We start from the raw sequence: 26233 nt of genomic DNA, 5'->3' as shown, positions 1-26233 counted from the left end.
ACCCGGAGCTGTGCCCAGGCTGCGCGAGGTCACGGCGGGAATTCTGGTGCAGTGAGTGACTCAGCCCCCGGAAGGCTCTAAACTGCGTGCGTGTGAGGCGGGCGAGGACGGGGGCGGGGGTCCCGCGCCGGAAGTGGAGGGGCGACCCAGAGGCCGTGAGGCCGGGAGGAAATGGGGGGGCTGCGGTTCCGGGAGACCCTGTCCTTACCGCGGCTGCAGAGGCGGGGTTCCCCCAGGTGGCGGGGACGGGGCGGGGCTCCCCCAGGTGGCGGGGGCGGGGCGCCGCGCCCAGGCAGGGACAGGGGCCGGACCCCGCCTCCCGTGCTCTCTCGGCTGCCCGCGCTCAACGCACCGGACGCTCCTCCGCTCCTGCGGTGGTCACCAGGCTATGGGTCTGGGGCCTACCCCGACCCTCCGGGAGGCCGCCCCGTCTGCGGCGTGACGGGCGGCCCAGGTGAGCCTGGTACTGACAGTGGTGGGTGGGCGCGGGTCCCGGGGAGGGCGCGGCACGTGCCTGTGGGGCCCGGGCACCGCCCCCTCCTCCCCTCGGTCCCAGCTCCTCCTCCAGCCCAGGGGCGCCCGCCCGCCACCGCCTTCCTGACCGCCCCCTTTGTCTGGGAGGCCGCCAGGGTCCTCCGTCGCACTCGTAATGGCCCGATGCCCCTCCCGCTTTGGGAGCACTCGCGCCCAAAACCCGCCGCCCAACTTCTGGGGCTGCATTGCTGTCCATTCTGGTCGACCTGGTCACTGATGTAGGAAAGAAGGACCGCCAAGAAAGAATTCTTGAGACATCTTTGGTGCAAAAAGGTGGTTTTATTAAAGCACGGGGACAGGACCCGTGGGCAGAAGGAGGTGCCACTGGGGTCTTGAGGAGTGGCCCATTATATACTTTCAAGTTGGGAGAGGGTTAGGGATCCCTAAGTCTCTAAGGAATTCTGGAAGCAAGGTTTCCAGGACCTTGAGGGGGTTAGCTCTTGTTGGGGAAAGGTCATTTATTACCGTCTAATAAAACCTTAGTCATGAGACCCTTCCGATGTATGTCGGTGGGCCATATGCTTGGGGGATGATTGCTAACATGTATCTTGGGTTTAGAGATAAAGGACATTTCCAAAGGAATGTTTATATGTTAAAATAGACTTACAGGATCCGGGGCGGGGGGTCGGGCTAGGATTGTCTTTTGCCCTTAGCAAAGTATTAACATCCAGGCAGTTGGGTCCCTAGAGGAATGTCACTCTGCCTGTTTCAAGGACTTGTCAATGTGCTGTAGGTAGTAAGGAAATTTAATAGTTTTTTCTTCTGCCTTTGTTTCCCACATCATTCCCCCCTGAACAGTTTTGACCCTTAAATCTTTAAGGTTGCTGAAGGTGGAAGGTCTCACCTTCTGCAACTTCTTGCCGCTGAATAGGAGCATAGAGATGCCCCTGCCTACGGGTCAACATTGGTCAGCTGGGGCTTATATAGATATAGGAGTTACAAAAGGCATAGGCAGCTGAATCCAAGGGAGACTGCATGTGTGGATCTCCCTGAGTGGAAGGGATCATCTCTTGGCTTGAAGTTATGGCAGCGAAGGTGTGTTGGCACCAAGTGGAGAGACATGGGAGAAAACAGCAAAACATAAGTACAACAAAAAGAAAAGCCCAAATAAGAGTCCTTTGATAGTTGACAAAAATCCTCTTCCAGTCCAGAAGTTTAACCAATCATTAAAGGAAAGAGAGGGATCATCTAAAGGGCCAATCTGAGTATTCATGTCAGAAACCCAGAAATATTTTGTGGTAATCTGGAATGTATATACAGCATTCTGTTTTTGTGATAGCAGAAGTTCCACCTTGTATAGCAGTTAAAACATCTAATGCCATGCTATTATGTAAAACTGCCTTACACGTTTGTTTTACTTCAGTATTTAGTAGAAAAATGCTATTTTGAGTGTCATTTAGGGCTTTGACCTTGTACTTATTAAGAGCTTCCATGTGCCAAACAACACCCTCTGGTCCCAAAGAGGGAACAAAAATGAATGTTAGATGGTCATACCAATGAAACACAGAACGCGTCCACCGTTGCATTAAATTTGGAAGGTTGGCTGGGTTGGTAATGGTTTTAAGAATGCATCCGTGCATCCAGGCAAAACCTAGTACAGTGGCCTATCCAGCCTGGGGGAAGCCATGGACACAAGTTAGAGCCGCATAGCCATTGGGTCCCGTTAGGAGACAGTCATCTAATTCTGGGCCTCCTGTAACTGCAGTCAAGATATCAAGGGTATTCAGTTTTGGAGGGCCATCTTTTGAATTTGTGTAATAAAAGACGGCTCGTTGTCACTTTATAGGGACCAAGGGAGTCCAAATCTACAGACAGTTTCTCTTAGCAAAGTTTTTGCCACCTCCGTGGCCTTTTTACCCAAATCAGGAGCCTGGTGTAAACCCTGTATTACCTTCCCTTGCTTATTTTTGGGTATAAAGACTTTTCCCTCATTGTTTGTTTTTTTTTTTTAAAGATTTTATTTATTTATTTGAGAGAGAGAGCGCATGAGAGGGGGGAGGGTCAGAGGGAGAAGCAGACTCCCTGCTGAGCAGGGACCCCGATGCGGGACTCGATCCAGGGACTCCAGGATCATGACCTGAGCCGAAGGCAGTCGCTTAACCAACTGAGCCACCCAGGTGCCCGATTTTTCCCTCATTGTTAACAAGCCAGTCCTGTACATTTCTTGGTCTGAATAGGCTGGACTTAAGGACTTTATTGGAGTTAAGACTGGTAAAAGACTTATATTTGTTTATTTTGTGCTGCCTGCTTTGGCTGCACAGTCTCCCAAATTGTTTCCTTTAGATGCTAAGGTCATATTCTTTGATGTCCTTTGAGGTGAATTATAGTTACCTCCTGAGGTAGGTGTACAGCCTCAAGAAGAGTCCTAATTTCAGGCCCATATTTGATTGGGGAGTTATGGCTTGATAATAATCCCCTCTCCTTCCAAATCGCTCCGTGGGCATGTAGGACTAGGAAGGCATATTTGGAGTCAGTACAAGTATTACTTTTTAAGGCTTTGGCAATTGCAAGCATGAGTGAGCACTGTAGCTTACCCAGCTTTTCTTAATTCCTTTTTCCATGAAACTATTGCCATCAGCAAACCAACTGTCATCTGCATTTTTGATAGGGGAATCTTTTATTTATTTATTTATTTGACAGAGAGAGACACAGCGAGAGAGGGAACACAAGCAGGGGGAGTGGGAGAGGGAGAAGCAAGCTTCCCACTGAGCAGGGAGCCCGACGTGGGGCTCAATCCCAGGACCCTGGGATCACGACCCAAGCCGAAGGCAGACGCCCAACGACTGAGCCACCCAGGTGCCCCTTGATAGGGGAATCTTTTAAATCTGGTTGACTAGAATAAACAAGATCAATAACCTCTAAACAGTTATACTCTATAGAGAAGTACGATGGTCAGGTCCAGGCATAAGGGTAGCTGGGTTTAAAGTTTGACAGGTTTTAAGTATTATTTCAGGCATATCTATAAGCATAGCCTGGTATTTAATAAGTCGGCCTCCATCATCCATTGGTGACCTTTGGTCTCTAAGATATTCTGGACCTGATGCGAAGTCCTTCTAGTCAAGGACTGTCCCATAGTGAGCTTTGAGGCGCCTTTTACCAGGAGGGCTATTGTATGCTTGGCTAAAGCCTTTGTTTGCAATTGTATCTCAATAGAGGTGACTTCTAGGATAAATATGACTATGAGGGATAAAGCCATCAAGAAGCCCTCTTTGTTTGAGGTCCATTGTTAACAGTATCCTAATTATAAAGAATCACTGGCAAGTGGGAGAAGACTTGTCAAGAGATAAGGGCATCCCCAAGTGCATCATCCAATCCAATCATAAAGAAAGTGGGGTCACCCATTATTTCCACAAACCTACATAGTGGGGAATGCTCTGGGTTTTAGGGAATGATTTCATCATCCCAGCCACATAGAATTGGTCAAGGTGCTAGTTGAGTTATATAATCATTGGGGAATCAATCCCATTTTCCAGTTGTTTAAATAATCATATGCCCATGGGGTCCTGTTATTATCCCCACAGAATAACAAGCATGAAGCGGCGCCTGGGTGGCTCAGTCGTTAAGCGTCTGCCTTCTGCTCAGGTCATGATCCCAGGGTCCTGGGATCGAGTCCCACATCAGGCTCCCTGCCTGGCAGGAAGCCTGTTTCTCCCTCTCCTACTCCCCCTGCTTGTGTTCCTGCTCTCGCTATCTCTGTCTCTGTCAAATAAATAAATAAAATCTTAAAAAAAAAACCAAGCATGAAGATTGTCTATACGATCTATTGTGGCAGTTTTTCTCAAGTTTACCTCAAGTTGTCTAGCATAGGTAAACAACAAACATTTAAAGACAATCAGATCTAGAATTTAACATCCACAAAGGTGTGTTATTGGAACATGATTTTTCTCTCTAAAATAACCCTTCTTTCCAAAGATAGCCAAATCAAGACTAATTTGTAAGTCCAATTTTAACAAACTTGGCCTAATTATTTATATAAGCTCAGCAAGAATAGTGATTGATCATACAGATCTTTTAGAATCTGTTTTGCTGGAACTTTTTTTTTTAAGATTTTATTTATTCATTTGGCAAAGGGAGACACAATGAGAGAGGGAACACAAGCAGGAGAAGTGGGAGAGGGAGAAGCAGGCTTCCCGTGGAGCAGGGAGCCTGACGTGGGGCTCGATCCCAGGACCCTGGGACCACGACCTGAGCCGAAGGCAGACGCTTAACGACTGAGCCACCCAGGCGCCCTTGCTGGAACTTTTTATAAGGAATCTCTAGGTTGAACTTTTAGTAGCCTCTCCAGGCCAGAAGCCAAGCCAAGTGCTTGCCATCAGACATGCCTGCAATACCTGTAGATGTGGGTGGATTCCTCTTCATGAGGTTCCCAAACTATCTGGAGATTCTTGCACCTGCCAGGAAGTGACATTTTTTACTTACCTGGTAAGGCTGCTGGGAACTCTGTAAGCAAGGTATCAGACCAACATTTCCAAGGGGCTTTATGGTTCCAGGTTTCAAAATTGGACTTACAAATTAGTCTTGATTTGGCTATCTTTGGAAAGAAGGGTTATTTTAGAGAGAAAAATCATGTTCCAATAACACACCTTTGTGGATGTTAAATTCTAGATCTGATTGTCTTTAAATGTTTGTTGTTTACCTATGCTAGACAACTTGAGGTAAACTTGAGAAAAATTGCCACAATAGCTCGTATAGACAATCTTCATGCTTGTTATTCTGTGGGGATAATAACAGGACCCCATGGGCCTGTTTCTTTTTTTTTGTTAAGATTTTATTTATTTGAGAGAGAGAGAGAGAGCATGCACAGAAGAAGGGGGGAGGGACAGAGGGAGAGGGAGAAGCAGACTCCCTGCTGAGCAGGGAGCCCAACGTGGGACTCTATCCCAGGATCCTGGGATCATGACCTGAGCCAAAGGCAGATGCTCAACCGACTGAGCCACCCAGGTGCCCCAGTCAACTTTAGTTTCTTAAAGCTGTTTGGTCATATCTGAGTCTATGCATGTCTCTCTCAAATATGACATTCCAGTCAAAGCCTTGGTAAAATAACCAATGTTTCCAATGGTGTCCTGTTAAAAGGAGAACAGATTCTTATTAAACTTATGCAAATAACTATGATTGCCATGGAAGAAAGAATACTTACTGAGACCTTTTTAATTTCAGAGGGTTCAGGTAGGGAGAAAAGTTAAATGCATGAATTTGTTCACAAATGAATACTTTTATCACATTTCTGTAAGTCATAGGTATCTTAAGAGAAAGTTTCCTTAATCTGGAAGAGTGAACATTAGAGAACCAGCAATGTTTCAAACAAGTGTCACAAAACTATAATCATCATTTTAGTTCATTTAGTACCATGGTACTAATTCTTGTTTAATTTGAATGCAGCTTTTTAGTTAGTTCTGGAAATTCTTACCCATTTCAGTTTTGATCTTAAAGATATTAAATTCCTGTATTTGTCCTAAAAGTCCTTTTTATGAATCTCCTTGAAGATGAAACTCATTTTTTTTAAAGATTTTATTTTATTTATTTGAGAGAGAGAGAGCATGGGAGGGGGGAGGGTCAGAGGGAGAAGCAGACTCCCCGCCGAGCAGGGAGCTCAATATGGGACTCTTCCCGGGATTCCAGGATCATGACCTGAGCTGAAGGCAGTCACTTAACCGACTGAGCCACCCAGGTGCCCCTAAGATGAAACTCATTTTGCAAGAGAATAAGAAAAACTATAAATGACAAAAGCTCAGAAATGGACATTGTTAATGATCTGATATGAGAGTTCATTATGATGCAATTGACAAGGAAACTCAGTTATTTCTGTGACATATAACACTTCAATAGCCATAATATCGAGTGATGATGACCTTATACCAGAATGTAACATACCAAACAAATAGGCCTAATTAGTCAATGAGACTTTGTTCACGATTTCAATCTTGGGGAAGTTTGTTAAAGCACATGCCTAAATAGGATTAGGGATGGTCGGGCGCCTGAGAGGCTCAGTGTGTTAAGCATCTGTCCTGGAATTGAGCCCTGCATCCCTGCATTGGGCTCTCTGCTCAGCGGGGAGCCTGCTTCTGCCTCTCCCTCTGCCTGCACTCTGCCTACTTGTGCTCTCTGTCAAATGAATGAATAAAATCTTAAAAAAAAAAATCCTGGGGCGCCTGGGTGGCTCAGTCATTGGGTGTCTGCCTTTGGCTCAGGTCATGATCACAGGGTCCTAGGATCGAGTCCCACGTCGGGCTCTCTGCTCTGCGGGAAGCCTGCTTCTCCCTCTCCCACCCCCCGCCCCCGCTTGTGTTCCCTCTCTTGCTGTGTCTCTCTCTGTCAAATAAATAAATAAAATCTTAAAAAAAAAAAATCCATTCACTTCAATCTTAGTCCATCCTGACCACACCTAAAATTTTTCCAAAGATTTCCCATCACAAACCTACAACTTTCCTTTGCATTCAGATTTTGTCCCAAGCCATTTCTTTCTAAACAACCAGTTTCATTTAGGACAAAATTACCTTCTTTTACCTTCAACAAAAATGTATTTCCAATCCTTAGATCTTTCTTTCATATGCAGAGTTGCTTTTCTTATTTCCATCAGTCTTAATTACAGTTAGTAGAATTTTTCACTCTTAGAAACCTTAGTCTCGGGGCACCTGGGTGGCTCAGTCCGTTAAGCGACTGCCTTCGGCTCAGGTCATGATCCCAGAGTCCTGGGATCACCTGCTTCTCCCTCTCTTCCCCACTTGTGCTTTCTCTCGCTATCTCTTTCTCAAATAAATGAATAAAATCTTAAAAAAAAAAAAAAGAAACCTTAGTCTCCAGTGAAAACTAAGTAGTAACCAATTGTGAGCTGTTTCACCAGAACTCTTTAGACAGCAATTTTATGAACCGGTTAAGCACAAAGCATGTTTACCAGCAGACCCAAATATTCCTTGTTTCTTTGGAATAAGAAGTCAAAAGCATAAACCTATGTCAGTTATCAATGATTTAGCACTTTATCCTATTTGGAAAAGACCTAGATGTCCAATGAATTTAATCCCATTTATCATCCAAGCAAAACTTTAAAGTTTCAGGTTATCAAAGACTTTGAAAGCTATCTTAACAATTACCTATGAAAACTTTGACGAGAAAGACAACCATCATTTTTGTCATCTTTTCGCTAAGAGATAACACGAACTTATTTGACCTTCAGTAAGCCTAGACAGAATAAAAGTTTCACATTTAGTGCTGATAACTTGAAAAGACCCGTCTATCTTAATTAAACCAACAAACTTAACTTAGTTTAAATACTGAGTTATGTTCCACCTGGATCCTCCCCATTGTCAAATTTTACCTGAGATACTGGTGGAGAAATCAGGAGTGGGTGGTGTTAGGTCCACACTCCTTGATAGTGAGGGTAGGAGGAGAAGCCAGTGGTGCTGGAGGCACCGAGCCTGGTATAGAAGCCAGTTATGTAGGCCACGCCCAAGGTGGTGCGAAAACAGGAGGAGGGGGAGGGGAAGGCAGAAGAGGCAAAGTGCTGCTAGAAGACCCAGAAAGGGTTCCCAGTTCTAGAGTTCATCAGCTCCAACAGAGGAGCGAACACCATGTTTTCCCGCCAACAAGGGGGAACAGACAGTCCTTGTCAGGCCAGAGAAGACAGGGAATTTCCCTGAAACAAAGGGAGTTTTGGCAGCTACTTGGGAATATTCCTTAAAGTACCCTGTCCCAAGGTAGACTAAGCACAGCTGGCTCTAGTTATAGCCATTAACCCCGGAAAATGAGTGAGGGAGAAGCCCCCACATCTATTAGGAGGAGGAACAGTGAGAGAGAGAGTCAGAGTCCCCTTTGCTAGGGATGGCCTGCGTTTTCTCCAGCAACCTGGGTTTATTTGGAGGAGGCCTATTTAGATAATTATCATCCAATATGTCAGGGGGAGTTTGCTAGTCAACACGTTCGGGCAAACACAGTCTGCAAGAGGCCCTTAGGTCGGGGTCCCGGTGTAGAGCAATGAAGGCCTAGGTATGAACAGTGAAGGTACCCTAGGTCCATTTACCCTATTTCCTGCAGAAAAGATCTGATAGATCCCACTGAGGCCATGCAGGGTTACAGGAGCCCGGTCCTTTCCTAAGTTTTGCGATCTGAATTGTTTCCAGTGGGTTAAAAGGCACCCCAAATGAGAGTCCTTGGGAACTGAAGAGAAGGTCCATTACCTAGAAAATTCCCTGCCCCCCCCACCCCGACTCCCAGGTATCATCCCACGCACAGGATATGTGAGAGGTTCCTGGTGTCAAAGTCCCCCAAACAAAATGACCACCACCACCGTTAAAGGCCCCTGTAGGAGGGATGCTAGTGTTCCCCTGCTTCCCCATTGCATCCTAGGCTACAGATGGGTGCCTGGCATATGAACCGAAATACCGTGCCTTGAAGGTCATACTGTCAAGGTCACACCTTATTTTACCTTGCCTTTAAGAACCCGCCATTTTTAACTCATGGAGAACACTAGAAAAGTTTTACAAGGGGAAATTACCAAATTTTGTAGCTTAAGTAGTTATTAGAGGACATTGACGGAACACGGTAAACATAGAAGTCCATCATGATCTAAGCAACATTCCAACACATGTAGTCCTTATAGCCAGCTTCCCTAGGAAACAGTCCCGGTTGGGTTTTCATTCAATCGGGTACTGGTTTTGGCCGGCTCCCAGTGGAGGTCCCATGGCCAGAAATGGCTAGACCAGGGATGTGAAAGGGATCATATTAGATCAATCAGGAGTAAACCTCATGTGGGAGTCTTTTTTTTTTTTTAAGATTTTATTTATTTATTTGAGAGAATGAGATAGAGAGAGCATGAAAGGGGGGAGGGTCAAAGGGAGAAGCAGACTCCCTGCCAAGCCGGGAGCCCAATGAGGGACTCGATCCCAGGACTCCAGGATCATGACCTGAGCCGAAGACAGTCGCTTAACCAACTGAGCCACCCAGGCGCCTCCTGACACGGGACTCTCAAGATTGGCAGCCGTCCTGGTGACTTAGGTGGCTGTCCCATGCCCAAGACAGACAACTTTGTATAAGGACAGGAATAAAGAGAGGGCATCAAGTTTCTGGGTCTAATTACCATTCCGGCCAGGTACTAACTTCCAGCCAAAAGGCAGACTTTCTCCTCCCGGTAGAGTAGCCACGGGCTAGAGGATTGCAGCCTGAGCAATCGACATGCAAGTGTTCCAGTAAGACCGTACTCCTTGAAGGGCCCCTGGAATGAAAGTAAAGGAAGAGGAGAGAAAAGTACTCAGCAAGTTTGCACCGAGGCTCAGAGTCCAGTGTGACTCTGGACTCAAAGCCCTACATTGGGCACCATTTGATGTAGGAAAGAATGTTAGGGTTCAAAGCCGACGGCCAAGAAAAGAATTCTTGAGACATCTTTGGTGCAAAAAGGTGGTCATGAGGGGTGGCCCATTGTATACTTTCAAGGTGGGAAGGGGTTAGGGATCCCTAAGTCTCTAAGGAATTCTGGAAGCAAGGTTTCCAGGACCTTGAACGGGCTTGCTCTTGTTGGGGAAAGGTCATTTATTACCATCTGATAAAACCTTAGTCATGAGACCCTTCCGATGTATGTCGGTGGGCCATATGCTTGGGGGATGATTGCCAACACGTATCTTGGAGGATAGAAATAAAGGACATTTCCAAAGGAATGTTTATATGTTAAAGTAGACTTACAGGATCCTGGGGTCGGGGGGCGGGGGGGGTGTCGGGCTAGGATTGTCTTTTGCCCTTAGCAAAGTATTAACATCGAGACAGTTGGGTCCCCAGAGGAATGTCACTCTGCCTGTTTCAAGGACTTGTCAATGGGCTGTAGGTAGTAAGGAAATTTAATAATTTTTCTTCTGCCTTTGTTTCCCACATCACCCACCACCGCCACTTTACCCTGAGGCATCTGAGTTCGCGACCCTTGCCCTTCCTGTCCTGACCCTCCCCTCCGGCTGCTGCTTCCTCCTGGGTCCTTCCAACAAATGCCACCTGCACTGACCTCTCCCTCTGTGCCTCCAGATGGTCACCATGGGCCAGTGTTACTACAATGAGACCATCGGCTTCTTCTACAACAACAGTGGCAAGGAGCTCAGCTCCCACTGGCGGCCCAAGGATGTGGTTGTGGTGGCCCTGGGGCTGACTGTCAGCGTGCTGGTGCTGCTGACCAACTTGCTGGTCATCGCAGCCATCGCCTCCAACCGCCGCTTCCACCAGCCCATTTACTACCTGCTCGGCAACCTGGCCGCAGCCGACCTCTTTGCTGGCGTGGCCTACCTCTTCCTCATGTTCCACACGGGGCCTCGCACCGCCCGGCTCTCGCTGGAGGGCTGGTTCGTGCGGCAAGGCCTGCTGGACACGAGCCTGACCGCCTCGGTGGCCACCCTGCTAGCCATCGCCGTGGAGAGGCACCGCAGCGTGATGGCCGTGCAGCTGCACAGTCGCCTGCCCCGCGGCCGTGTCGTCCTGCTCATCGTGGGGGTGTGGGTGGCCGCGCTGGGCCTGGGGCTGCTGCCCGCCCACTCGTGGCACTGCCTCTGTGCCCTGGACCGCTGCTCACGCATGGCCCCCCTGCTCAGCCGCTCCTACCTGGCCGTCTGGGCCCTGTCCAGCCTGCTTGTCTTCCTGCTCATGGTGGCTGTCTACACCCGCATTTTCTTCTATGTGAGGCGGAGGGTGCAGCGCATGGCGGAGCACGTCAGCTGCCACCCCCGCTACCGAGAGACCACACTCAGCCTGGTCAAGACCGTTGTCATTATCCTGGGTGAGTGAGTGCCCTCAGCTGGCCCAGGGTTGCAGGAACCCTGCTGCCCCCCCAACTCCCACGAGACATGGGAGGGGATCATTTGGGTGGGGAATGTTCTCCAAGGAGGTGACATCTGAGCAGAGACCTGAATGCTGGGGAAGGGAAGAGTTCCAGGCCGAGGGAACAGAAGGTGAGAGCCCCACAGGACCGGGCCAAATGCCTCCAAATAAGAGGAGGAGGAGGAGGAGGCCCGAGTGGCTGGAGAGAAGCAGGAGAGGTGGTCAGCACCGCCTCGAAGGGCACAGGCAAGAGTCAGATTTTGTTCTGAGTTCCGTGGGAAGCCCTCCCGAGTTCTTAGCAGGGAGCGATGAGGTCAGTCTGGCTGTAGAGTGGTCTGAGTGGGGGAGGCGACACGTGCATCCTGTGAGGATACACGCCCCTACCCCAAGAACAAGGAGTGACTCTTCCCCATGACCCCTCTTTCCCCCACCTGGTAACTGGCCTGTCCCACAGTGACCTCCTTTCCCCCACAGAACAAATCTCCATGTAGAAATGTCCAGCGCCCTGTCTACCATGTACCAGTCAGGAAAGGCATCCCTTTCTGGCGGACACATCAGAGAAAGGTGTCAGGCCGCTGTGGCCCTGCAAACTACACAGCTGTTGTCTGAGCTCTGGAGGACCCCCGCCCCGAGCCCTGAGCTCTGAGCTGGGGTGCTGGGCCCCCAGAGCTGGCCCCGCTCACCTCAGGCTCCATCCTGCAGGGGCGTTCGTGGTCTGCTGGACGCCAGGCCAGGTGGTGCTGCTCCTGGACGGTCTGGGCTGCAAGTCCTGCAACGTTCTGGCCGTGGAGAAGTATTTCCTACTCTTGGCTGAGGCCAACTCACTGGTCAATGCCGTGGTGTACTCATGCCGAGATGCTGAGATGCGCCGCACCTTCCGCCGCCTCCTCTGCGGTCTGTGCCTTCGCCGGTCCACCCACAAGTCTGCCCGCTACGCACCCTCCACCCGAACAGGTCCCAGCACTCGCATCATGCTTCCAGAGAATGGCCACCCCCTGATGGACTCCACCCTTTAGCAGATGCACCGGGCTCTACCTAAGCTGCAGGACAGACCCTCAGTCCGCCGTGGCACGACGCCCCTGCCAGCCTTCCCCAGGCCCACAGCTCTGCCTGCCTCCGGGGCCCGGGGGTGTGGGGTCACCTCTAAATGCCCAGGAGAGAGTCAGAGGGGGTTCAGGAATCTGCTCTTCAATCATCTCAGGTTGTGGAGTTTTTTAACTGACACTTTTTAACTGCACATTCCTGGTATACCCTGTGGACCACTTCTTTGTCTGTGGTGGTGTGGGTGTTAAAGATGGGGGAGATGAGGGCTCTCTCAGGCCACTCTGCCCAGTGCGACAGGGTGACAAGGATGGCCCATGGATGCACCATCTGCCCGAAGCTGATTCTTTAGGGGCACAGACTGAGGGGTGCTGCGCATGAGCTGGGAAAAGGTTTTTGGCCCCTTGCAGCCTCTGGGGTCTTGCCTGTCCCAATTAGAATTGAGGAGGGTCTGTGGGGAGAGCATGATATAAGGAGTAAACCTTTCTTTCCACTGAGGTCTCCAGAGCATTTTCTGTCATCAGCTCAGATAGTCCGTCTGTCCCTGTGTTCCAGAATTGTCCGCCTCAGCTCGGGCTAGGCTGGGATCTCCTCAGCCCTGTTCTCTTTCCTCTTGAGCTCTGCACGGCTGTTATTCCATCTCTCTCTCTCTCTTTAAATCCTATACACAACATGGGGCTCGACCTCAAAACCCCGAGATCAAGAGTGGCAGGCTCTCCTGACAGCCAGCCAGGCGCCCCTCTCCATCTCTCTTGTTGGAGGTCTTGCATCCGTTCTGTGTGTTCCCCTGCCTCTAACTCCCCGCCCCCGTCTGTCTCTGTCCTCTGGAGCCCACAGTGGTCTCTGACCTGCATGAGCCCTCTTTCTCCTGCCTGCCCTTTCGTCTGGGTCCGGGTTATTAACGGTCAGGCGTGTCCATCCCATTGCACACCCCACCACCTACATCCATCCATACCTACGGGCCGGGGGGAGTGGAGCCCGTGGAGCAGGATGCAGGATTTGAGAGCTGCCATTTCTCAAGCTCCTCGGATGTGCCTGGCACACTGATAAGCACTGTAGGTGCATTATTTAATCATTACTTTCATCTTGTGGTGCGGATGCACACTTCGTGGCTCAGAGAGGTTGCAATCTGGCCTGTGGTTACACAGCTTCCAAGGGTCACAGAGATGAATCAAGGGACTAAAGAGAGGCCCCTGGAGAAAGAGTTTTGGATCCCCACAATGTCCCAAGTTGGTCACGACCTCAGCCTGGTTTTCCTCACCTCACCTCACAGCCCCCCAAGTCTTCAGACATGCCATGATGAGCCCCCTCTCAGATGCTCATGGAGGCACCCTGCCAGGTACAGTGTAGACCAGAATCTGGATTCTCTGCTTCCACTTCACCAGGGAGGAGACAGGGTTATAGCTCTACTCAAGGTTCACATGCTAAATAACAGCTAGAATGTGGACTCAGGCCTCCCATTAGAGGCCAAATTCTTAAACCACTAAAGTACATATCGTGGAAGAACCAAAAACATCAAAGTCCTTCTACATTAAATGGGGCTAGGTTTCCGTTGGAGAAAACTTCCCCTGCCCTAAGACAGCTCTGTGTGGAGGCAAGAATGAACTGGGTTGCTGGGTACTTCAGGATCCAAGATGGACAGCAGGACTTCCAGGGCCAGAGGCCAGAATCTCCAGAGATGGTGACCCAAGCGAGCCCTGTACACCATGGGCCTGGGCATAGGACCATGAAAGATGCAGTCCTTACCTCTGTGGAGCTCCAGGCCTACTGGACAGACAGACACTTTGGGTGCCAAAGCCAATTCCTATGGGGTGGGGACCCGAAGTCCTCCCAAAAGCAGCTCTGTGTTTCACTTGCTCTTACATCAGCTTCCCCAGGTTCTAACCCACACTCCTCTGGTCTCCTTTGGCATCTTGTCCCATTGGTTTTTCCCTCCCTTGTAGGTCTCTCCGCCCTTTAAGCTTTGGCCCCTAAAGCTTTCAGCCCCATGCCGCCACCACTGTTCTCTGAAGAACACCAAAATTACCCACAACTTTTAGGCTTCCTGTGCAGGGCTGAAGTTTTGCGCAGGGCAACAGCTCTCCATGGGCCCCACACGTTCTAGTACTTCCTCTTACTGGGGCCCAGTGTTGGGTTTCCTTAATCAGGGAGCTTTCGAAGTGGTTCCTAACACTGGCCCACATCACTCATTTCCATTCGCTGCTGTCTTTTTTTTGGAGTCCTCCAATCCAATCACCCCAGATGTTTTGAGTTTCCTCTCCAGCAGCAAAGGGAAGAAGATGGGCCCTGCCCTGAAGGGTTCCCAGAGAGGCTGAGGACTCTTTATGAGCCTGCATCTGGAATCTGCCCTCAAAGCAAACAAGCTCCAGCAGGTCCCAATGACTTTGGAGAAGTGATTCACGTCCAGTCCGTTCCTCTTCTCTCACAGGACGATCCTTCTCTGACGCCATGAGTTCTAATGGCTAGAAATAAAGACCTGTGGAGATTCACTCTTACTTGGAGTACACCTCAGAGGAGACCCTCAGGAAGCATCCTTCAGTAGTTCAGTGACCGCGTGCTTGGGTATTCTAGGTCCAGATTGCGGTAAATGGAGAGAATGAATAAAACCGAGGTCATTTATACGCCGGACCTTGAAAGGAGAATTGATTTGTGCAGCTGAGAAAATCACTCAGCCACCATCACCGCACACACCTGCACACCTCGTGGAAAGCTCCAAGGGGAAGGGCCGGGAGGCTGGGAGCCCTAGTGACCCATCTGATGGGGCTGAGACTGAGGGGACCACTAGGGGACTGAGGAGGGGTCTGGGACTCAAGGCTTCTGGAGATGAATGGTGGGTGTTGGTGGGGATCTGAGAATCGGATCTCTGAGAAGGAAGGGGTGGCTTGAAGGAAGAGTGGGGTACTCTGAGAAGTGGGGATTCGGAAGAGATGTGTGGGTTCCAGGGGAGGTGGGGGGATTTGAGGTATGGGGACACTGAGGAAGAATGGAAACCTGTGAGGAGTGAAGGCTCTAAGGAGGAATGGGGGCTCAGGAGGAGTGGGAGCTCTGGTGGGGAGTAGAGGGCGCTGAGGAGATGGGGGGTTCTCTGAGGAGACTTGAGCGTCTCTGAGGAAATGCGGGACCTCTCTGAGGAGGTGTGGGGGCTGTGAGGAGATGTGAGGGGCCCTAAAAAGGATGAAGGTCTCTAAGCAGGAATCATTGCTCTGAGCAGGTGAGGGAGGAGGAGATATGGGGGTGGAAGGAGGAGGGTGTGGGTGCGAAGAGCTGTTGCCTCGGCAACTCCCAACCGAGTCCTGGGTCGTTGAAAGGGTCTGTTAGGGGTGTGTCTGTGGGCGGTGCGCGGCGGCCCGGGCGGCGGCAGTTGGCTGGCGGAGACAGTGGGGCGTGTCCATGGGCGGTGCGCGGCCTCCTGGCTGGCGGCGGTTGGCTGGAAGCGGTGGCGAGGGGTGGGGGTTGGGGCGCGCGCGCGCAGCGCGCGAGTGGCGGGGGTTGGCTGCGGCGTCCTTGTGAGCGCTCCAGGCCCGGCGGATTCCCCCTCAGCGCTTTCCCGGCCCCACCGCCCATGGACTCCCCGCAGCGCCCCGCGCCGCCTCCCCCGGCCCCGCGCCGCCCGCCGCCCGGGCCTCCTCCGGGCCCCGACACAGGCGAGGTCCTGCAGCAGATCATGGCCATCACCGACCAGAGCCTGGAAGAGGCGCAGGCCAGGTGCTGCGCGGGCTCGATGGGGGCGGGGCCACCCAAAGTCGCGGCAGAGACGGGGGTGGGCCCAGGGGCCAGGGCCAAGTTGGCAGGGGGCCCGAGGGGTGAGGAGGGTGCAGGGTGAGGTGGGGGGGTGCGTCTGTGGGCGGGGAGCGGGGAGGGGAGATGTGGGGGCTCGGGGAGGACTGAAAGGGGTTTCTGAGGCCGAGGAGATTTATGAGGTCAAATGCGACGGATTGAAAGGCTTATGGGGCAAGCAGCGGGTGATGGGTTTTAGGGGCCCATCCTGGGGCGAGAGGAATGGGTTTAAGGGGAGTGTGTGGATGGGGAGGTGTATGGTGAAAGGCGGTTTCGGGGTTTATGGAATGTAAGGGGTAAGAGGAGAGCAGGGGGCTGTAAGGGCTGAGAGATGGGATTTGTGAGGGATGGACAGCTAAATGGATGCATTAGTGGGACTTCTGAGGTGGGAAGTTTTGAGGGCAGATAATGGAGAGTGAGTTGTGGGCAGTAGGACTCAGGAATGAGGAGATGGGGGTGATTTGGTGTGTGAACCATCAGGAGAAGTTAGTGGGGGAGCTGGGTGGAAGGATGGAGAGCTGCCTTTTTGTTAACTGAGCAAATATTTATTAGACACTGTGTGGGGGACACCCAGCTGGGTGCTGACATAGTCCCTGCTCTCAAGCTCATAGTTAGAGGGAGAGAAAGTAAGTAGCAAAAACTAAGTATACATTGTGAGAAAACCTCGAAGAAAAGGAATAGCATGCTGTGGGAAGTCAGATGTAGAGAACACAGCACTTTCAGAGGCCCCGAGGTGGGAAAGAGCTGGAAGAAAGCAGAGCCAGAGACTTAAAGTCCTGAGTTCAATTTGGAGAGAGGTTGGAACCAGACCACACGGGGCCCACAAGTCTCAGGAAGGAGTTTCAGGAAGGAGTTTGGATTTTATTTCAATTGCAGTGAAAAGAATCAAAGCAGTTTTAAGACAACCTGTCCTGGGGCACCTGGGTGGCTCAGTCGGTTAAGTGACTGCCTTCGCTTCAGGTCGTGATCCCAGGGTCCTGGGATGGAGCCCCGCATCGGGCTCCTTGCTCAGCGGGAAGCCTGCTTCTTCCTCTTTCTCTGCCTGCTGTTCCCCCGGCTTGTGCTCTCTCTCTGTCAAATAAATAATTTTTTTTAATCTTAAAAAAAAAAAAAGACGACCTGTCTTACCTCCCTCTACCCACCACTTGTCATCCAGCCAGGAATGGTAGAATCTGCTTCACAAGGCAATCCATTGTGTTTGGGGTCTGCTTAAATTACTAGAAAATAGGAAAGGACCGAAGTCCTTTTGGAGGATGAGGCCTTGTTGAATGAGGCCTGTTTGGGGGTGAAGGATGACCCCTGGGGATGGGACCAGGGTGTGGTTGTGTGGACTTGTGCAGTCACTAGAGCCCTTTAGGGAGGCGGGGTTATGCCAAAGCCAAGTGAGCAGCAGTCACAGGAAGGAGGAGACAAAGAAAAGGTGGATTCAGCATGCATTTGTTCTTCAAACTTTCCTTTGCTTCTAGTGGACTATCCACTCTCTGCAGTTTCATAGCCTCTATCTGAAAAGTTAAGAGTGTTATCCCCCTCCTCCCTTACTATTTTCATTCTACTTGTTGGAGCACTGTGCTAGGTGCTAGAGAAACCAGGATGGCTAAGATGTTCTCTGCCCTCTCAGAGCTCATTGAGAAGTGGGAATGTGTGGGAGACTAATTTATAAATAGCTGTCATAACAGGTGTGTGCTGAGTAGAGGTGATTCCTGGCACCAGCAGAAAAAAAGAGATGGGCCAGGAGAGGGTGCCCTTGTGTGATGCCCTGTCTGCTAGACTAGTCTGAGAGCAGGGGCTTTGTCCTATTTTCCTTTGTATTCCCAGGGCTGTGCACAATGCGTAGCACCTAGCATATAGTAAAGTTTGTGGCACTAAAGATTCTGGAAGGTTTAGGAGGGGCCAAGGAGGGGAAAGTGGGCCCTTCACACACAGGAACCACAAGAGGCAGTGCTTTGAGTGTTTGTGGAGTTCTCTGAGTTCCTTCTGTTCTAGATAGGGAGCTGCTTAAGGAGTGAGCTCTGCTCAAGTGTGGCCTTCCTCAAGCATTTGTCACCCCATTACAGCCCCAAGGCTACACTTGTTTTCTTATAGCAATCCAGACCTCCCCTAGATGGGCTTTAGAATGGTGTACAGTCAGTCACGTCTTTCTTGCTATTCTTGAAGATAGCTTTTTTTTTTTTTCTTTTAAGGCTAGGAAATTGAGTAGTGGGACATTATATATGCATGACAACATGGTTGTTAGTTGTTTCCTGGTTTCTTTCTGAGGTAGAAAGGCCCCTGGGTCTTTTATTTTGAGACTTAGGAACTTCAGATCTGCCCCACTTCTTTGGATATAGCCCTAAAAGTCACCCAAGTCCAGACAACAGTCTGAACTCAAGGCCCTAGAAGTCACCCAAGTCCAGACAGCAGTCTTCAGTCCTCACAGGGATCACTTTACTCTGGAGCAAATAGCTTGGGTGGGTCTTTTCCTCATAGTAAACTCTGCAGCCTGGTAGGTTATCAACCTGGGAGGGGAAGCAGATTGTGTCTGTCCTGATCAACCAACTGGGTGAGGCTTTTGCAAGTCTTTCTGACCCTGCCCCCTCTCTCGGTGTGCCTGCTGAACCCCTCGTAGCCCCTGGAGTCAGTTTAGCTCAACTGTCTAGCAAGAAAGAGTTTTTCATCTTGCATGCGAGGACCTTTCAAACTTTTGTCACTGTAAGTGTGTTTAAAGAGGGAAAGCACACCTATTCTCCTTAAACCAGAATTCTTACACCTTTCTGCATTATTTGGAAGGCAGCTCCAAGTGCTTGTGCATTATTCATTTTGTCATTATAGCTGAATTGTCTTGGAATAGTGAACTGTATATTGTTTTTCCGTTGGACTACACTGATAGTGGACTGTAAGGGTCTTTGGAATACACCGCCTAGTTTAGATTCAGCCCAAGTCAGCTGGAGACTTCCTATGTGAGAGATAACCAGTCTTTTTGAATGATCTTCTGAACTTCAGCTATACCCTAAGCTCTTCCCGGAGAAGGTACATTCTGTGTTTTCTGATTTGGAACCGTTCACTGATGATGTGCTTATTCATTTCTTGTGTGAGAGCTTTGCCCAGTGGCAGTATCGTAGCCAATGAGGTTTATCCGAGGTGCGATTATTGCTAATTGAAAACTTTTCCCATTTCTTGTGTGAGACGAATAAGGCAGAAAATTTTATCTCATTTGCCAAGGATTGTCTGAATATTTTGCTCTATCATGTATAGCTTTGTTTTTTTATAGTAATAAATTTTACAACATTTTACAGTTTCTACATAGTTTATTTCATTTGCTTCTTTGACTACCTTTATGAGGGGTTTATGAGGGTTATTAGACAGGGTTGAGGGCCCTCTGTCAAGACTGTCAGGCGCCAGAATTCTTCCTTCCTCCCAGGGTTCTTAACCAGTGTTTGGGTCATAAAAATCTGTTGCAAGCTCTGGGCCCTCCCCCACTCCCACTGCCAACAGTGTGTTCATGTACTGTACCCTTGAGGATCCTCAGGCCTCAGGTGCCCCACAGCCTGGAAGCTCTCTCATCAAAGGCTGGTGGACTCATTTTTTTGGTCCAGTAGTAAGATTTCAAAGAAATCAGTATGGAAACTCTAGAGCTGAGGGGTAAATTTTGGAAACCTGATTGAGAAAGGAAGCAGAATGGTCACAGTATCATCTGGAGATCCATGCTCCATACCTGATGTTCTGGAAGAGCAGCTGAAGAGGACTGGTCTTTCTTCAAGTCGTTCTGCATGTTGGAACGACAGGTGAGTTGTGCTGTGTGTTGCTGGATTAGCAGATTTGGCTGTAGTGGTCACTTCTTGACCCTTTGCTTACAGGTACACACTGATTCGCTAGAGAGCTATACTGTTCAATGTGGTAGCCATTCACTATGTCTTTTTAAATTAAAATGAATTAAAATTAAATACTCAGTTACTCAGTTGCACTAGCTACATTTCAAATGCTCAGTAGCCACAAGTGACTAGTGGCTACCATATTAGCACAGATAGAGAACATTTCCGGCTGGACATACAGCAAATTTCTGTGGGAATCTTATTGCAATGCAAGTTCTGATGTAGCAGGTCCCAAGGAGGCCCAATAATCCATGTTTCTAACAGACTCCCAAGGGTGCCAATGCTGCTGATCCCAAACCACACTTGGAGAGGTCAGGCTGTCAAAAGTGGAGATAATAGGGGCTCCTGGGTGACTCAGTTGGTTAAGCGACTGCCTTCAGCTCAGGTCACGATCCTGGAGTCCCTGGATCGAGTCCCACATCGGGCTCCCTGCTCGGCGGGGAGTCTGCTTCTCCCTCTGACCCTCCCCCCTCTCATGTGCTCTCTCTCATTCTCTCTCTCTCAAATAAATAAATAAAATCTTTAAAAAAAAAAAAAGTGGAGATAATAGCATCCCATTTATTTCAATTTTCATGAATTAGTTTACCTAGTAGTTGGTTACTCTGACAAATGAAAGTTATTTTGGAACCTAAGTTATGTTTGTAGGCATAATGGATTTTAAATTAATCACAAGGGTCACATATTAGCATTGTTTTGCCTACTTAATATAGAAAGAAAATTAGAAATGAACAAATAAAATTCAGAAAATAGTTTATTTTTTTTCTCTTAATGAAAATCTTGCTTTGGGGCCATCAGACCCTGTTGTTTCAGGGTCTGTTTACATTTTCAATCCAAGGATATCAGGCTGTGGAAGTTCCAGAGTTGTTTCTGTATTTCCTTTATAGCATCTATGAAACCACAGCCCAACTTTGTGTTTGTAGAACTTGAGTGCAATAGAAAATGACCGCTGGGGAATGAGAATAGGTTTTAGGGCAAAAAACCCCTTTATATATATTGAATAAAGGGATGATGGAGAATGGCCACTATCATATCTCTTTAAGAGCAAGTAATGTAGTATATGGGGTGGTGTACTTGAAACTAAAAAAATTCTGGGTGCCTGGGTGGCTCAGTCAGTTAAAGTGTCTGCCTTCGGCTCAGGTCATGATCCCAGGGTCCTGGGATCAAGCCCCACATTGGGCTCCTTGCTTAGAGGGGAGCCTGCTTCTCCCTCTCCCTCTGCTGCTTCCCCTGCTTGTGCTGTCTCTCTCTTTCTCTGTCAAATAAATAAATTTTTAAAATCTTTAAAAAAAAGAAACTAAAAAGATTATATTCAGAAGTTGGCTTTTAGACAACATAACAGGTACTACAATTAAGGACCTTCATAGCTTTTCTTAGGAAGAAAAGATTTCTCTGAATTTCTTTTTTAATTTGATTTTTACATATGCGATATGTTAGGTATTTTCTACTAGTAGAAATTTGCATGACTTTCTTAATTCCTCCAGTATTTTACATATTGGCATTGTCTATAATACAGACTAAATTCTGATTATTAAAAGGAGATACTTTAGGGGTACCTGAGTGGCTCAGTCGGTTAAGCGTTTGCCTTTAGCTCAGGTCATGATCCCGGAGTCCTGGGATCGAGCCCCACAGCGGGCTCCCTGCTCAGCGGGGAGCTTGCTTCTCCCTCTCCCTCTTCTGCTCCCCCTGCTTGTGCTCTCTCACTCTCTGTGTGTCAAATAAATAAATAAAATCTTTTTTAAAAAATGAATAATAAATAAAAGGAGATTATTTAATTTTGACCTTAGAACTTACCCAAGTGGCAAGGTGTAAACTGTCAACTGAATGGTGTGCCCCTTTTCTAAAGGTCTGTATCCCCATATTTAGTATTCCAGTTCTGTCAGTGAGCATTCAGCTTTCAGCATGCCTATTCAAAGCATGTGGGGAATCAGAGAAGGAATTTATGGTTTGGAATTTCCCAAAGCTAGATAGTGTTAGCAAGATAGTGTCTAGTAGTCCAAACCTGGGAAGTAGAATTTCAGAGTTGAAATTTTTCTTTTCACCATCCTTAAGGAAGTTCGTTAGATCCCAGTCAACTTAATGCCAGCAGTCTCTTCTTAACCTGCTTGTGGGTTTTCGCTTTGCTCTTAGGGTTGGCTTAGCTTGGCTTGGTCTAGTGCCAAAGGAAAGTCTTGCTGTCTTTGGAGTACTTTTCCAAAGAATTGAATTTTGTTGGTTTTAAATTTCCTAAAGCCACAGCAAAATCCCTTTTGAAGTGGTTTTATTAAGTAAAACAACATGCAGAGTGTTTTAGAAAAGTTTCACAAATAAGCAAGTACCCCTCATTCATTTTAGTTAGTTACTGAGTGCCTGTCAGAACACAGTGATTGATGATGATGAAAACAATGATTTCCTTCATTTAGACTTCTCAATAACCATAGAAAATGGGGGTTCTTTACAGAGTTTTGTTTTGGGTTTTTTTTTAGATTTTTATTTATTTATTTGACAGCGAGAGACACAGCGAGAGAGGGAACACAAGCAGGGGGAGTGGGAGAGGGGGAAGCAGACTCCCCGCCGAGCAGGGAGCCCAATGCGGGGCTCGATCCCAGGACCCTGGGACCATGACCTGAGCCGAAGGGACACACTCAATGAGTGAGCCACCCAGATGCCCCTTTCACAGAGTTTCTAGATAAAGAACTGGACCTGAGTAGGAACTTGCCTGAAGTCAGACAACTAGGAGGTGGTTGGATAGAGATTTGGCTGTGTTCTCTGGAACACCGGTGCTGGCCTGCCACCCTCCCTGACTTTCCCAGAGCTCCCAGGGGTTCACTAGAATATGACATCACTTCCTGCTCACAGGAGCTAGAAGGTGATCACAGGTGCTATGGGAGATTGGACAGTTGGGCTAAAGCTAAAGAAGATGTTTTTTAAATTTCATTCTCGTGGATTTAATCTCATTTACTCAGTAAGACTTCATTTTGTGCCAGGCCCGGGGATACAACCATGATTCCCAAAAGCTCATGGATTCAGGAATGGCAGACATTGGAGAGTATGGTGCTGGGGATGGGGACCAGAGAAAGTGTGACAAGGAATTAGCCAGATAAGGAATTAGTCAGAGCGAGGGAGGCCACCTGGCAGTAAGATGAGTGTGGATGATAAAACCCTAGAATCTAGCTGAAGTCAGGCAGGGGGGGCACAAGCATGCCCCAAAGAGATGACCATATCTGGATGCAAAGCTTTACCCAGGCAGAAAAAGAAGGTACCGCATTCTAGGCTGGGGCAAGCATGTATGCAGGGAATGCAGAGAGCATGGAGGCATGCAACATGGCTCCATCAGGCATGAGTGGGGGGCACAGCCTTCGAAGGGGGACTCAGATGGGGTGACTGCGTGCCTTAGCTGCTGTCCAATGGAGCATGGCCTTGAATTCCTTGCCAAACAAGGAGTGAGCATAAAGTTTGTTCTGTTCCTTGTATAAGTACTCCTCAAAGTATTCAAACCTTTCTAAGGTATTGACCCTGGATCAGAAGAAAGCTCAATAGTCATTAGCTCCTGTCTACCATCTATTCTTCAGAAATGTCTTGTGACACTCATTTATCGCCTATCTTTCAGATTGAGCCCCCCAGTGGTTTAAGGGCTCTTGTTCTTTTTCACTCCAAAGCAGTTTTTCTCTTTTATGCATAACTTCCTCCTGCCCAAATCTAGTGTCCTTTGGCCATTTTCTTTTTTGATCTTATTTCTCTCTTTCATGCAGTACTATTAAACCCCTTAACAATTCTCCTCATTCCTAGAGTGGATGGGTACCCACTGTGTCCTTGGCCCTAGAAGAGAGACCAAGAAGAGGGGCTCCCAGCAGAGCTCTGTGTTCCCTTGGCTTCTGCTACCTTCTTTGATGGTGGAATCCAGCAGTTCTCACCCCAATTTTTGACTTCTCTATTTGCTCCAGTTTAAGTCTAGAAATGTCAGAGCTCTGCCTTCAAACTTTCTGTTTCTGTTCTCTGCCAGTTTGACATATATAGCTTCTACCTTTTCTTCAGTTCAGTTCAGTGAGTCTTTGCTCAGCTAGTATGCCAAGTACAGCGTGGGCCTGGAGTTTCTGAAAACAGTAAGTTGAGACCTTCCTCATGCCCAGGCAAGCCATAGTAAATGCTTTAAAGGGAACAGTGGAGGGAGTAAGGAATTCAGGGTGGGACAGGCCACCCATCAGAGTCTTGCACTTGCCTGGGTGACTTAGTCGGTTAAGTGCCCGACTCTTGATCTCAGCTCAGGTCTTGATCTCAGGGTTAGGAGTTCAAGCCCCATGTTGGGCTCCACGCTGCTGGGCATGGAGCATACTTAAAGAAAAGAAAGGGGAGGGGGGAGAAGGAAGGATGAAAGAAGGAAAGAAGGAAGGAAGGAAGACATAACATGACTGTGAGGCAGGAAAGAAGGTCCATAACGCTCCAGCTGACTAGCAGAGATGAAGTAATAATTCTTGTGAACATGAGGGCAGCATGGTAAATAAATAAAAAATAGAAAATAAAAAACCTGCTTAATATACACCTTTTCTATTAGCACCTCCTGCATTTCTTTACTCTCCTTTATGATCAAATATCAAAGAGTTTGTGGTTGCTGCTTCCACTTCCCCTCCTCCATCCATTCTCTCCCAACCTTTTCGTCCCTCTGCTGAGTCACCAGTGACCTTCATGTTGCTAAGTCCAAGGTTTCTCCTGGGTTCTTGTCTTGCTTTGCCTCTAAGAAGCATTTTTCACAAACTGCTCTTCTCTCCTTGAATCTGTTTTTCTTGGGTCCTCCTCACTGGCAGTTCAGTCCCAGTCTCCTCTGTAAGCTCTTCTCTTCCTGACTTCTTTAAGTCCATGGGCCTGGGCCTGGGACATGGACCCCTCTCTACACTGTATTATGGTGATTTCCTCAAGTCTTGTGGCTTAAAGTGCCATCTCTATGCCCAGGACTTCCCATCTTTATATTGCTTATCTCCAACCTTGAGTCCATGTCCATGTGCCCGTCTACCTACTTGATACCTCCTCTTGGATAGCTCATAGGTATCTCAAGTGTAACCTGATCAAAGCACAGCTCTGCTTTCCAGACCCTTCTTCCCTAAACCGGCTGCCTTCCTGTCTCCCGTATAGTAGTTAATGGTATCTCCTTTCATCTAGTTGCTCAGGCCCAAAACTAGTAGTTATCCTTGAATCTCCTCTTTCCCCAAAATCCCACACCACTTTTTTAGAAGGTCGTGTTGATTCCATCAGTGAAGTCAAAGATTTATCTACTTTTTCTTTCTTTTTTTTTAAACTAGGCTTCATGCCCAATGTGGGGCTCAAATTTAGGATGTCAAGATCAAGTCAAATGCTCCACTGACTGAGCCAGCCAGAAGGCCCAAGATCTATCTACTTTTCATGTCTATTACCATAACTCTAAGCTAGGCCAGCAGCATTTCTGGACTATTCCAGTTGTAGTAGCCTCCAGACTGTGTTCCTGGTTCCACCCCTTGCCTTCCATTCTGGTCTCAGAGCAGCCACAGTGATCTTTTAAAAATGCAATTCACGGGCTGCCTGGGTGGCTCAGTCGTTGGGCGTCAGGTCGTGATCCCGGGGCCCTGGGATCGAGCCCCACATCGGGCTCCCTGCTTGGCAGGTAGCCTGCTTCTCCCTCTCCCTCTCCACTCCCCCTGCTTGTGTTCCCTCTCTTGCTGTGTCTCTCTCTGTCAAATAAATAAATAAAATCTTAAAAAAAAAAAAAACTTCTGTGCTTCAAAGGATGCTATCAAGAAAGTAAAAAGACAACTCATATAATAGATATTTGATTAGAGTCTAGTATCCAGAATATATAAAGAACTCTTACCTCAACTCAACAATAAAAAGACAAATAACCCCATTAAAGAAAGGATTTATTTTTAAAAAAAAATTATTGTCAGAGATAGTACACAAGCAGGGGGAGAGGCAGGCTGAGGGAGAAGCAGGCACCCCGCTGAGCAAGGGGCCCGATGCGGGGCTCAATCCCAGGACCCTGGAATCATGACCCGAGCTGAAGGCAGATGCCTAACCAACTGAGCCACCCAGGCGCCCAAGAGCAAAGGATTTAAATAGACCTTTCCCCAAAGAAGAATGGCCAATAAACACATGAAAAGATGTTTAGTGTCATTAGTTTTTAGAGAAAAGCAAATCAAAACCACAGTGAGCTACTACCTCACACCCACTGGTGTGGCTATAATAAAAAAGACAATAGCAAGTGTTGGTGAGGATGTGGAGAAATTGGAACCCTCATAAGTTGCTGATGG

General features: G+C 48.4%; 2 protein-coding genes and 1 pseudogene across 7 annotated transcripts in view; all 3 read left to right on the top strand.

Annotated features, from left to right (window-relative positions):
* The first annotated feature begins 164 nt into the window (after nucleotides 1–164).
* LPAR2 (lysophosphatidic acid receptor 2) lies at nucleotides 165–12512 on the top strand. The gene is made up of 3 exons (XM_081816276.1): nucleotides 165–454; nucleotides 10534–11275; nucleotides 12019–12512. The coding sequence occupies exons 2-3, from the start codon at nucleotides 10534–10536 to the stop codon at nucleotides 12330–12332; spliced, it is 1056 nt and encodes a 351-aa protein (XP_081672402.1). The 5' UTR covers nucleotides 165–454; the 3' UTR covers nucleotides 12333–12512.
* A 3329-nt stretch (nucleotides 12513–15841) lies between these two features.
* The window catches only part of PBX4 (PBX homeobox 4), a 33682-nt gene continuing 23290 nt past the window's right edge, over nucleotides 15842–26233 (top strand). For 5 of the 6 annotated variants that reach the window (XM_081816270.1, XM_081816261.1, XM_081816255.1 and 2 more), the window contains exon 1: nucleotides 15842–16062. In XM_081816270.1, coding sequence (XP_081672396.1) covers nucleotides 15920–16062 — 143 coding nt within the window. In that variant the 5' untranslated portion in view covers nucleotides 15842–15919. Of the gene's footprint in view, nucleotides 16063–16240; nucleotides 19896–26233 lie in introns of those variants that run through there. The other variant, XM_081816247.1, reaches the window with a different exon arrangement.
* LOC115944656 (U4 spliceosomal RNA) lies at nucleotides 19207–19333 on the top strand (annotated as a pseudogene).

The sequence above is a fragment of the Leptonychotes weddellii genome, chromosome 1 (genome assembly GCF_054177405.1).
Source record: "Leptonychotes weddellii isolate Sample4059 chromosome 1, ASM5417740v2, whole genome shotgun sequence".
Lineage (NCBI taxonomy): Eukaryota > Metazoa > Chordata > Mammalia > Carnivora > Phocidae > Leptonychotes > Leptonychotes weddellii.
Note: the sequence above shows the minus strand (reverse complement) of the source record. Positions and strands in the feature narration are given on the sequence as shown.